Source organism: Sphaerodactylus townsendi, linkage group LG03 (assembly GCF_021028975.2).
Source record: "Sphaerodactylus townsendi isolate TG3544 linkage group LG03, MPM_Stown_v2.3, whole genome shotgun sequence".
Taxonomy (NCBI): Eukaryota; Metazoa; Chordata; class Lepidosauria; order Squamata; family Sphaerodactylidae; genus Sphaerodactylus; species Sphaerodactylus townsendi.
Genome location: NC_059427.1, coordinates 106,971,424 through 106,982,913, shown reverse-complemented (window position 1 = coordinate 106,982,913; position 11,490 = coordinate 106,971,424). Strand labels below are relative to the sequence as shown.

The 11,490-nt window shown below is 41.5% G+C and overlaps 1 protein-coding gene across 1 annotated transcript in view; it reads left to right on the top strand.

The window, feature by feature from the left end:
* Positions 1–6,031: 6,031 nt before the first annotated feature.
* GABRA6 (gamma-aminobutyric acid type A receptor subunit alpha6) overlaps positions 6,032–11,490 on the top strand; it is a 47,093-nt gene continuing 41,634 nt past the window's right edge. Inside the window, exons 1-5 of the mRNA XM_048490408.1 lie at positions 6,032–6,286; positions 6,445–6,584; positions 6,996–7,063; positions 9,120–9,340; positions 9,432–9,514. Of these exons, the coding sequence (XP_048346365.1) occupies positions 6,249–6,286; positions 6,445–6,584; positions 6,996–7,063; positions 9,120–9,340; positions 9,432–9,514 (550 nt within the window). The 5' untranslated portion in view covers positions 6,032–6,248. The remainder of the gene's footprint in view (positions 6,287–6,444; positions 6,585–6,995; positions 7,064–9,119; positions 9,341–9,431; positions 9,515–11,490) is intronic.

The window sequence follows — 11,490 nt, the reverse complement described above, 5'->3', positions numbered from 1 at the left end:
TACTCTTATAATGGGACAAAGCATGTAGGCTGCCAGGCTCCAAAAATCTACCTTCCGCACATCCAATGTATTTTGTGATTCCTGCACTTTGAACAGCAGAATCTATGCCATACTGAACATTAGTTTCAAAAGTAGGTTGATATGTGACGTGAGGAGGCTGGGAAAGGCAAACAATAAACAGTCAGTATGACAATTGATTTTCCTCCTATAAAGCTGACTTTTTTCCCTTGGTCATATTTGTAGAATGCTCAAGTACAAGATGGCATATACAAATGATCTAACAAGTCTGGCAATGGAAAACTGGCTGGCTAAAACTGGCATGATCACCAAAGGTACTAGTGAAAGACCAAGTTTAACCAAAAGTGTTGCCAGCTGTGGGTTGAGAAATACCTGGAGATTTTGGGGGTAGAGCCTAAGGTGGGTGAGATTTGGGGAGGGGAGGGACTTCAACCGTATATAATGCCATAGAGTCCACCTTCTGAAGCAGCTGTGTTCTCTAACTGAACTGATCTCTGTCACCTAGACTTTTCTCATTCCCACAGTGGTGTGCTGGTTAATGTGTGAGTCTTAGGACTGAGGGAGACCTAAATTCACATCTCCATTCAGTGATGGACCTCATTAGGCAATCTTGGCCAATTTTGTCAGCCTTACATTCATGGCTGTTGTGAAGGCAAAACAGAGGAGTGGGGTGTCATGTATGTTACTATCAGTTCCTTAGAGTAAGGGTGGGACAAACCTGTGGTCAATAGATTTTACTTATATGCTGGAAGGTTAAATAAGGTTATCTGTACAGGGTACTAGGCAACTCTACAAACCGAATTCTGAAGTGATGTTGAGCCCCCAAATTATGGTGTTTAAGGTGGTTAACAAAAGACTTTTACTTTCCTATAGTGAGAGTGCTCAAGAACAGGCATGTTTGGAAATCAACAACTGTTTGAGAGGCAAAGTCTGCAGAAAAGTGCTATCAATTCCTCAGGTACTGCATAATAAGGGATCTGTAGCTTCAAAAATAAAGGACAGGTCTGGATCGTTGTCTTCTTCTTTGACAGTCTTGGAAGTCTTAGATCTTGTGTTCCACCAGTCTACCTGAGGAATGTTAAAGATCTCCCATTTGCCTGGGAATGCTTGTCCTGGGAAGGGCTGACTATGTACCACACAACATATTAATAACTCTGCAAGAAGTGAGTCTTGCAGTCTAAAACTGTTAAGACAAAAGCCGTTTTAAAATATTTAATGTGTTTAATATATTAAATAATTAAATATTTCATTGTGTTTATGAAACAAAAGCCCGCATACACTACACACTGAAAAAGGATGTTAATAGCGTGGGGATGAGCTGAAGTTTTAAATTCTGACTAGACTGGACACAAATAAACACTCAGATACTAGGCAGAAAGTCTGGATGTATTATTAAGTCTGGAGCAAAATACACAGAATGTTAGAATCCAAGAGATCATCTTCACAAATTTACAATGATACATAAATGTATTTATCCAATTAGTACCAGGGTATATCCAGATCTTTACCATACCTGTAATAATGAGAAAACCCTGTACTAGTATGTATTGAAAGAGAATCTTGACAGCTGCAGTTGGTACTTCATATAAACCTCACCATATATTCTTATATTTTAATTTTTAAAAAGAAAACATGTCTAACAGTATGGAAAGCAGAATTCTAACAAGCCCAATGTTGGGTTCTGAGCATATTTGTAATGTCAAATGAATCTTTATAGACAAACATGGATTGCCATCTGTCAGTAGTGCTGTTGGTGTATTTGCTGATAAGCTTTGGGATTAAAAAACAAATTTTAAGCCTTCAAAAGACCATGAAGAATAACATGGGGTGGACTTTTAAAAAATATTGTTATACCATAAATACAGATCCAGTTGTGTAATTGACAGTTGGTTTGATAGACATGCATGCTGCCTTTTCAATTGGCTTTAGACAGTATTCCTAAACTTGCTTCCCTCCGAGGCTAGCTGTATGTACTCAGCTGCGAGGAAATCTTTTAATGTATTTATTTGGATTTATAAAGTCTGCTGTCTCCCTGTAGCTTAGGGTTTGAATCACATCAGTGTTATATAAAAGGCAGGCAACACACTAGAGTCGATGAAGGACTTCAAGCCAAAGCTCACTGACGGACTTGGGACACCAGAAGAGGAAGAGCAAAGAAAAAGACAGGACTGTACAACCCCTTCCCCCCACAAAATGAGATGCATTCAATTAAAAAAGCTCACAGCTGCTGTGAGTTCTCCTTATTCTCCCTTTCCAAAGGCCCTGAAAAGCATATCTATTATTAATAACATGCATATTTTAAAAATTCAATGTAGAATAGAAGTTATAGTTTAGAAAAACAATCTCAGTTGTTGTTTGATTTCTTGCTCATCATTTGATTTTAAACATTTAACCACTGAATGCTGAATGTATTATTGTGTAAATAGCTGCCTTGAACCAAGAGGTAAGTTGGAGTACAAATATTTTAATAAACAAACATACAACAAACAAATAAATAGATTTCAATATGTCGGTGCTTGCTGTTTTGTTTTCCTAATCTGGCATCTCTGTTGTTTGTGGAAAAGGAAAATTTAATGTTTGACCTAAGTTACAGTATATACAGTACAATGATTCACTTGGGAATCCAGGTCTATTGCACTTGCCATGCCAGATGGAGCCCACCAGCCACATATTGTGACACACTTCCTGTTTCTGTCATTTCAAGTAGACAGCAATGCCTAATCCAGCCCCTGAGAGGCCACCATATGAGACTGGTGGGCTGTGTTCAGCTTGGTGGGTCATAAGCTAATTTATCTGTTTATATTCCATTCCCGTAAGAGAAAAGGTTTTCAAGACTGCGCCAGTATAAAAATAAAAAGGCAATTAAAAATAGATAAAAGCCCATTAAAAAGCAGGAAAACACCATCATTTACCACAAATTAGAACAGCAACTAAAAGTTAGGGTTTTTATCATTATTTATAGTCTGTCTTTCTTGGACTCAAGGCAGATTACACAGTCAATAAAACCAACAGGATGGGATAGTCAATAAACAGTACAATAGGATTAGAACCCATCAGAAATCAGAAATGAAGCACAGCATAAGTGTGAAAATGACACATTAAATGATGCAAAACTTACATTATAGAATCCTAGTTTCAACAAGCTGTACATAGTAATATAGAACATCATCCCTAATGATTTATCCAAGTTACTTTGTGAATAATTTAGTACACTGCATCTCTAATGCCTGTGTAGAAAAGTCCTCTTGAAGTTTCGTATAGTTTGTGGAAAGCGGGGAGAATGGGAACCTTCCTGATCTCCTGAGGCAGGCTGTTGTGTGGAGGCCATAACAGAGATGGCATATGTAGTTTAAATACAATAAAAAGTTAATTCAATATAAAGATGCAAAATCAGCCAACCTGTTATTAATAGAACTACATATACAATAACCATGTAAAGAGAGAAAGAAGGTGGCATGTTCACAAGGTGGTATATTCAGAAGATGGTCGAGGGGTGGACACAACCTCCAATGGAACAACTACTTAGGTTGGAGGAAACCTTCAGATTTTGTGCCATGATCTGCTCAGTTCTGGCCCAATCCTGCCATGTCCTCTGGGCAGGATGTAGGATCCTCTCTCCATAGGCTGCCTCCTCCTTCCCTGTGACTTCTATCTGTTCTTTGTCTCTAGGTTTTGTTTTCCAGGTGAGGACTAATCTGCTCATTAGATACCTGCTGGCTTTTGCACTTCAAATTGCTGGGAAGTTTGGGTTGTTTTGTGCTGAGTGAAGGCTGTACTGTCGCCTTCCCATGAGAATGGAGGGGCACCATTCCTTGCTTGTAAACTGATGCTGAAGGGTGGTGTTATGTAATGTGGTGGGGGCATGGAATGGGGGTATAATGGAAGATGCTTTGGCGCTTCATTTTAGTTCTGGAAATAGAAGTCTAAATGCTCTTTCCTGATGCTGTTTTCTATTTAAAAAATTGTCTGAGCATGAAGTCTCATTATTGAACAGACCAGGGATACACCACTTTGCTTACTGAAGTGGTAGGCTTGGGTTGGATCTACCCCAGCAGTTCTAAAACCTCTAATATGATTGGGAATAGTCTTATTATGCCAGCTCCCATTTCCCATTCATAGGACCTGCGGTTCATTGTAGAGGGAATTCTAAGAGCACTTTTGGGGGGATAGGCCTCACAGAAAATATTGATTTCAAGACAGCTCTTCTGAACATTATTTCCTAAATGGTTGTAGAGAACTAGTGAATTAATCTGATATACCCTCTAGTGAGAAATGTGGAAATGTCAGCTGATTTAACATGTATAGTGCATTTACTTGGATTAAAATGTTAGATTAATTGATAACAACTCAACATTTTGTGTACAGAAATTCCCATGTTCAGTCCCTAACATTTCCAGTTAAAAAGATCTGGTCACTGCAACGTGAAAGACCTAAGACTTTAGAGAGCTGTTGCTGAACAGAGTAGATAATGTTGAACATGATGCACCAGTAGTCTATGAGGCAGTTTCAGGTGATCTTGCAATCAAGTTACTGCAATAAGATGGGTTTTCCCAGAGGATAGTTCATTTAAACAATATGCTATTTATTAAAATGTCTATGCCTTTCCTTTCAGTATTCCTGGTCAGTTAACAAAAACCACATCAGATGAAAATGTTAAAGCAACAAAGCAAAGACAATTACCAAATGGATATAACTTGAAGTAACTGCACTTTCTTGGGCGCTCCAAAGCTACCTGGCAGAGAATTGCCTGTCTAAAGCTCTAAAGGAGACATACCTACTGTGGCAGTTCTACAGTTTTGACATCATTACAAGGAACACTTACTCCCCCATACAACAAATGCAGCTGTGCTGCCAAGAGTGATCTTGATGTGCAGGTGGGTTTGTATGGGATTAGGTGGTCCTTTCTCTTGGTTAAGTAAGGCGTGATTTAATTGTGATGCTTATTTGCATGGTGCACGTGATGGGATAGACTCAGAGAATAGGCCTTGGGAAAGATATTGTTAAGTTTTTAATATTTTGTACACTCAGGACCACAGTAATAGCAGTGTTCTAATCTCCCTCACATTATAGTGTGTCATTTAAACCATGAAATGTACATGAATAGTTCTGGCAACACTGAAGCAGTTCAAAATCCACACTTCAATGATTGAGTCTGCTATCATGCTTCAGCCTTACAAAAACTCTACACTTCCAATAAAACAGTTCTAATTAATACCCATTGAACTTCGTGGCTCAGTTGGTTTGGCTAGCTGGATCCAAAAGTGTTTAACTATGCACAGGACTAAACTCTTGAAGCTCCTAAGTCCGCTTCTCTTAGATGTCCCGTTGAACTTTCCTCTCAAGTAAGGTGAAATAGGATTGCAACTTTACCTCAAGGGTGCCAAATGGCTGCTTTCTAGAAATATGAACCATCTTGGATTAGAACTGAGTTGATGCCATTCACTAAAACCATCCCTGCACATTCACACTTCAGTTTCAGTGGGTGGAGGATTTGACTCAGGGTGAGCTTTACCTTTCCCCCATAATCAATAGCAAGATAAAATAAATAGTCCAGTGAATACATCACAATGTGGTGATACCATCTAGCTAGAGGTTGAGAAACCCATTAGCCTTTTAAAATTTTTGCATGTGCAGTTGGGAACATCTGCAGGTGTTCTTGGGAGAAACTGTTAGCACCCCAAAGTCTGATGAAAGGCCTTCTTGTGGTTATGGGAAGAAAACATCAAACTGGGCACATGTTATGGAGAGGAGGGGCCCTAATCATGCACAGGCTGCATAATAATCTCTCTGTGAACTATAAAATAATAAAAGCTAGGGCCATTTCGAACATAATCTCTATCAGCAAGATGCCAGCGCTTTCCCAGATTTCCTAACGGGTCTCTGCTAATTCCATGCCAAAACTAGCAGTGGATTTCTTCCTTTTAATCTCCCCTAATGCCTTATTCGATTATTGTCACAGCTCTCCGACCGGGCGGGCACCGTCCCTTCAAACTGTAATTCCACAACCGAAGGCTGGAAGGCTTTGGGGGGAAATCAGTACCCGCTTTCGGGAGGAGGAGGAAGAGGAGGAGGAGGGGAAGAGGCGACCCGGGAAGGTGGGGCCGCCTCCATCTGCCCATTCGCACTTCCCTAAAGCCGTAGTTGCACGGAGTCAGCCGAAGGGGAGGACGACAGGGAGATGGGCTCCAGTTGACCGGGTGGGCGCCAGGGGCTTGGGGCAAGGCGCAGACATGGCTTGGTGGCTCTCTTGGGCGTGCTTCGTTGTCTGGTAAGTTGTCACTTTGGTGGGTTGGCTGGGCGGGACAGGAAACGTCGGGGGCTGGTGGTGGGGGGGTGTCATTGAAGAAGAGAAGCAACTTGTGTAGGATGGGGCGGGGGACGGTTTGGATCGGGCGACGCTCTGGAGCCATTGCCTTGCACTTGCAGCCTCCAAGAGGTGCTGGCGGTAGACTTGCACGCCTACGAGGGCAACCTGTACTCCGAGAACATCACTCGCATCCTGGACAAACTTTTGGATGGCTACGACATTCGGCTTCGACCCGGTTTTGGAGGTCGCGGCAACCCAGGTACTTTCTCTTCCACTCCCCCCCCCCCCGTGTTTTTTTTACCCTTTTGGAGGGGAGCTTCCAGCATCTAACAAGGGATTGACCGCTCCCTTGGAGATTGCAAGTTGTTTAAGGAGGCAGCTGTTAAACTTCTGAAGGCGCCAGTCTGGGCCTGCAACAAGGTTTACTCCCGAGGGGGCTTACCCAGGTGGGTGCTGGAGAGAGGCTCTTTGCCTCCAGGCGTGGCCTGCTGAGTCTCCCCACCTCTGGCGCGTTTAGGCACGTTGTTTGATAAGGACCAAGAGCACAAATCGCTTTGAAGTTGGAAGGGCGCTTCTGTTGGGGCAAAGTTTGCAGGGCTGCAGGTAGAAGCGCGGTCCCATCACCAACCTGCTGAATTCTCTTTCTCTCCCGATGCCGACTGCATAACAGGAGCTGTGACAGAAGTCAAGACCGACATATATGTAACCAGCTTTGGTCCTGTGTCCGACGTAGAAATGGTGAGAATCAGACCCCCCCTTCCCTGGCGCTCCCCCCGCCGCAAGTTCCGTCTAAGTGGTGACATGGGCTATAAATGCCAGAGTGGATCAGGTCCCTTTCTCTCCCCCCCCCCCGACCCCCCCCCCCCGTCTGCCCTGTTGTGCAGGATTCATTACGGTAGCATCTGAGTGGACTGTCATTAGAGCAGATTACTCGCTGTAATCTCCTTGGCAGTCTGCCCCGGAAGGATCTGGCACTGCTTTGCTTGCTGGGGCTGTGCAGAGAGAAGGGCCAAGCAAGGCTCCTTGGGGATTTTATTTTGGGGTGTTCTGAATTTCAAGGGGGTTGTCAAAGTGAGTCCTTCCCTTACCCCACTGCTTTCCTCGTTTCTCTCGAGCCTTATGGCATGGTGCTTCCAAGGCTTTTTGTTGGCATCAAGGAGGCGTTTGAGTTGTGGAACTGAAGTACAACTTTACTCAGATGCATTCCAGTCAAAGTTGGAGTGTTTTCTTTGCTCAGTGGAAGTCCTGTTGGATAAATAAATTCCAGCAACAGCTCCAATAGTCCAATCTTGTTAGAGCTTGGAAGCTAAGCAGGGTTGCTGCCACAGGAGGTGGTGATGGCCACTAACCTGGATAGCTTTAAAAAGGGCTTGGACAGATTTATGGAGGAGAAGTCGATCTACGGCTATCAATCTTGATCCTCCTTGATCTGAGATGGCAAATGCCTTAGCAGACCAGGTGCTCAGGAGCAGCAGCAACAGAAGGCCATTGCTTTCACATCCTGCATGTGAGCTCCCAAAGGCACCTGGTGGGCCACTGCGAGTAGCAGAATGCTGGACTAGATGGACTCTGGTCTGATCCAGCAGGCTTGTTCTTATGAGTTAGTACTTCAGTGGGAGACCACCAAGGCTGATGGGGGCAGGAAGGCAAGGCTGCTGTTCTTTGGTTGGAAATTTCGCTAGATGGAATTTAATGGGATCACTGTGAGTGGGTTGAGACTCCATGGAACACTTGATAGATACTAAATAAATAAATACTAAAACAAATATAATTAAGTTCAGGTTTTAAAAACATTAGTTTTTTTAAACTTTAGTTTAAAAAAACTTTAGCTTTTTTATATACTCCAAAAGGCTCAAAGGGCTTTTTACCTACAAAAACATTTAGCAGATTCTTGTCAGCTGTGCAGCAATGAATTGCGAAAGGATCTGAAATGGGGAGAGTCATTAAGTCTTCCTACAAATGTCTGACGGATCCTATAGACCTAGGTTCAGATCTTTGCTTGGTAACCTTAGGTTAATCACCATCTGTTAGTCTTTACTTAACAAAATGGTTGTGAGGACAAAATGGAGAAAGGTATGTCACATTGCGGTCCTTAAAGGAAAGACAGGATGAAAATGCGCCAAATCAATTCCTCAATATTGTTGTGATGCCATAAATATTAGTAAGACTTTTGGAGTGAAAATGATTGGATTTATTAAAAGATTGGGAACCATTGAAATAAAGTTTTCTATGTTTATAGCCAGTTTAGTTGCTTAAGAGTTGCAGCCTGTCTTGTCCCACAAAACACAGAGTAACAGCTCCACAGTGATATTTGCAAGAAAAGGGATGATCAAAAAGTAATCTTGGGCCTGCTTATCTTTGCTTGTAGCCCATTCCTCTGAAATTAACTTCCTCTGCACATTGCAAAAATAAACATCCCTCATTATATCTCTTTACATCCCCTTCCTTGGTTCCTTTCCTGGGAAAAGCTTTGACTGATTCACAACCCCATTAAATCAAAATATTTGCTCAGATCACACCTTATATCACACCAATAATGATATCAGGAATTAAATTCTGTTTCAGGAATAAAAACAAGATCTCCATTATAATGGAGGAAGATCGTTTGTTGATTAGTTTGGAGCTACTCACCATGAAATGGGATGTGTGGTATTTTTTTTCCTCATAGGCCAACTCGTTAGCACCTGCTTAAGGGTGATAGGTTTCAGTAATAAATGCGGTTAACATTTATGTAAGCTTGAGTAACCATAAATGCTGCTGGATTCTCATTGTGGATTGTCTTGTTTTCCTCAAGGAATATACAATGGATGTTTTCTTTCGGCAAACCTGGATTGATGAGAGGCTGAAATTTGGTGGGCCCACTGAAATTCTGAGACTAAACAATTTGATGGTCAGTAAAATCTGGACCCCAGACACCTTTTTTAGAAATGGAAAAAAGTCCATTGCTCATAATATGACGACCCCTAACAAACTTTTCAGAATAATGCAGAATGGGACAATTCTCTATACAATGAGGTAAGGTCTCTATCTATTTTTTCCTTTCATATTTATTTCCCCCCTCTGATGATGATTCTATTTAGTCCAATTCTGCTTTCCTCCTTTCCAGACTTACCATTAATGCAGACTGTCCAATGCGTTTGGTAAACTTTCCTATGGATGGGCATGCTTGTCCACTGAAATTTGGGAGCTGTAAGTCTGCAACCAGTTTATATCTTTCAGTAGAAATTGTGCCTTAGTAATTTGTAAGTGCAAAGAAGTCTGCAATGTCCCACATCCCCAACAACTTTGTTGTAAGGTGTGAATTTTTAAAATAGTATATTTTGAATTGAAAATGATACCTAGAAAGCATATAAACAGTCATGCCATTTGACAGAGAATATTCCCCCTTTCCCTGCCAAATCAGAATGAAAGGACTATATCTGGACGTCCTGAGGGTCTAATGAAACCAAAAGGAATACAGGCAATAGTTGGAAAACAGACTAACGAAGTCAAAGGTGGATTGTAAAATAGGCAACTTGACAGAAGAATACTAGCAAAGACTTTTACAAGTTAAGAGAATTCTGATTAAGGAATACAACACTAAATTGTACCTTTCCCCCAAATTATTGTTCCTCTTAGGCAGTCTGAGCTTATTCCTGGTATCTCAGAAGTACATCTCTCTGGTTTTAATGGGATTTACTCAGTGGTGGGATCCAAAAATTTTAATAACAGGTTCCGATGGTGGTGGGATTCAAACAGTGGCGCCGCCGCACACCCGCACCTCCAGTCCCTATTGGGCAGGGAGGTTGCTTTAGTAACCCCTTCTCGGCACTCAGAAAAATTAGTAACCACTTCTAGAGAAGTGGTGAGAACTGGTTAGATCCCACCTCTGGATTTACTCCCAAGTAAAACATAAGAATGAAACCTTGATTGTTCCATATATAAGGATGTGCTTATATGTGCTTTTTATCAGTTTTCATCTCTCTTTTGAATGGGTGGCCATTGTAGACTAATTTATTGAATTCCAAGGAACACAGTGACTCTGTTTCTTTGCACATAAGTGAATAGAAGTGTGGGATTTGACTGAAGAAAGAATCCTTAGTTTTCTGGAATATTTTTTAAAATCAATATAATTAGGAAAATTAGGTGTTGTCTAAGCAGCTAGAATTCTCACTCTGGAGGGCTTTTAGTGCTGAGTGGTTCAACTAAGATATGCCTTTAGTTTGTGACCATTCTGCCTCTCTTCCCATTTAGGAAGATGGGAAAAATTCACATTATGGACCATGGTTACAGTAGTGTTACAATATAGGAAAAGAATCTAAGACCAAACCAGAGGCTGGATGAACATATGTTGGGAGTGCTTTGATTGTGTGTTCCTAAATTACAGAGGGTTGGACTTGATGGCCTCTTCCAACTCTATGATTCCATGATTCTATTCTATGACCCGGGTTCAAATCCACACACTGCTCTGAAGCTCACCTTGGGTAACCTAATTCATAGAGTTGTTGCAAGGCCAAAATCATTGCAAAATTGTTATGAGGCTCAAACAGGGAATTTCTGTTGTCCCGAGCTTTCCAGGAAAGGAGGTATTAAAATGTACTACATAGATATTCTTGAGAACTGTTGGTCTGAAGACAGAATATATTACTCCTGTCCTAATTTCTCCTTCTGTTTTTTGCTAGAGCAATACGTTTGCGCAGTCGTGTTAGAGTGAGAATGAAATGTCTGTGATACTCTATTTTTTTATAAATCAAATGCAGCATAAGAATGAAAACCTTACTGCAACCCAAACTACAATCAGTGTTGCACATTTATATGGCATTCACTGACACATTGGGCATGTCACTTGGTGAGAGCCAGCTATGTTTGGGAACAATACCTGCCTGATTTGGCAGCCTTTACTCTTGGATAGATATTTGTTCAATGTGGAGAAAGGGAGTGAACATCTCCTCCTTCTGTTCTCCTTGGCTCAGTCAAACCAGTAGCCTGGAAGTTTGCTACACCAGGAAGAAATACTAGGAAGACAGAAGCTTGGCCAACTATCCTGCACTCAGTCTTGCTCCCATGGCTTTTATTAGCCCCTGAGACTGTCCATTAGGCATGCAAATTATCATACTTCAAGTTTCAAGTTTAAAATAACCATCCCATGGAATTCAGTTTGGAACTATCCATTAATTCACTTTGTG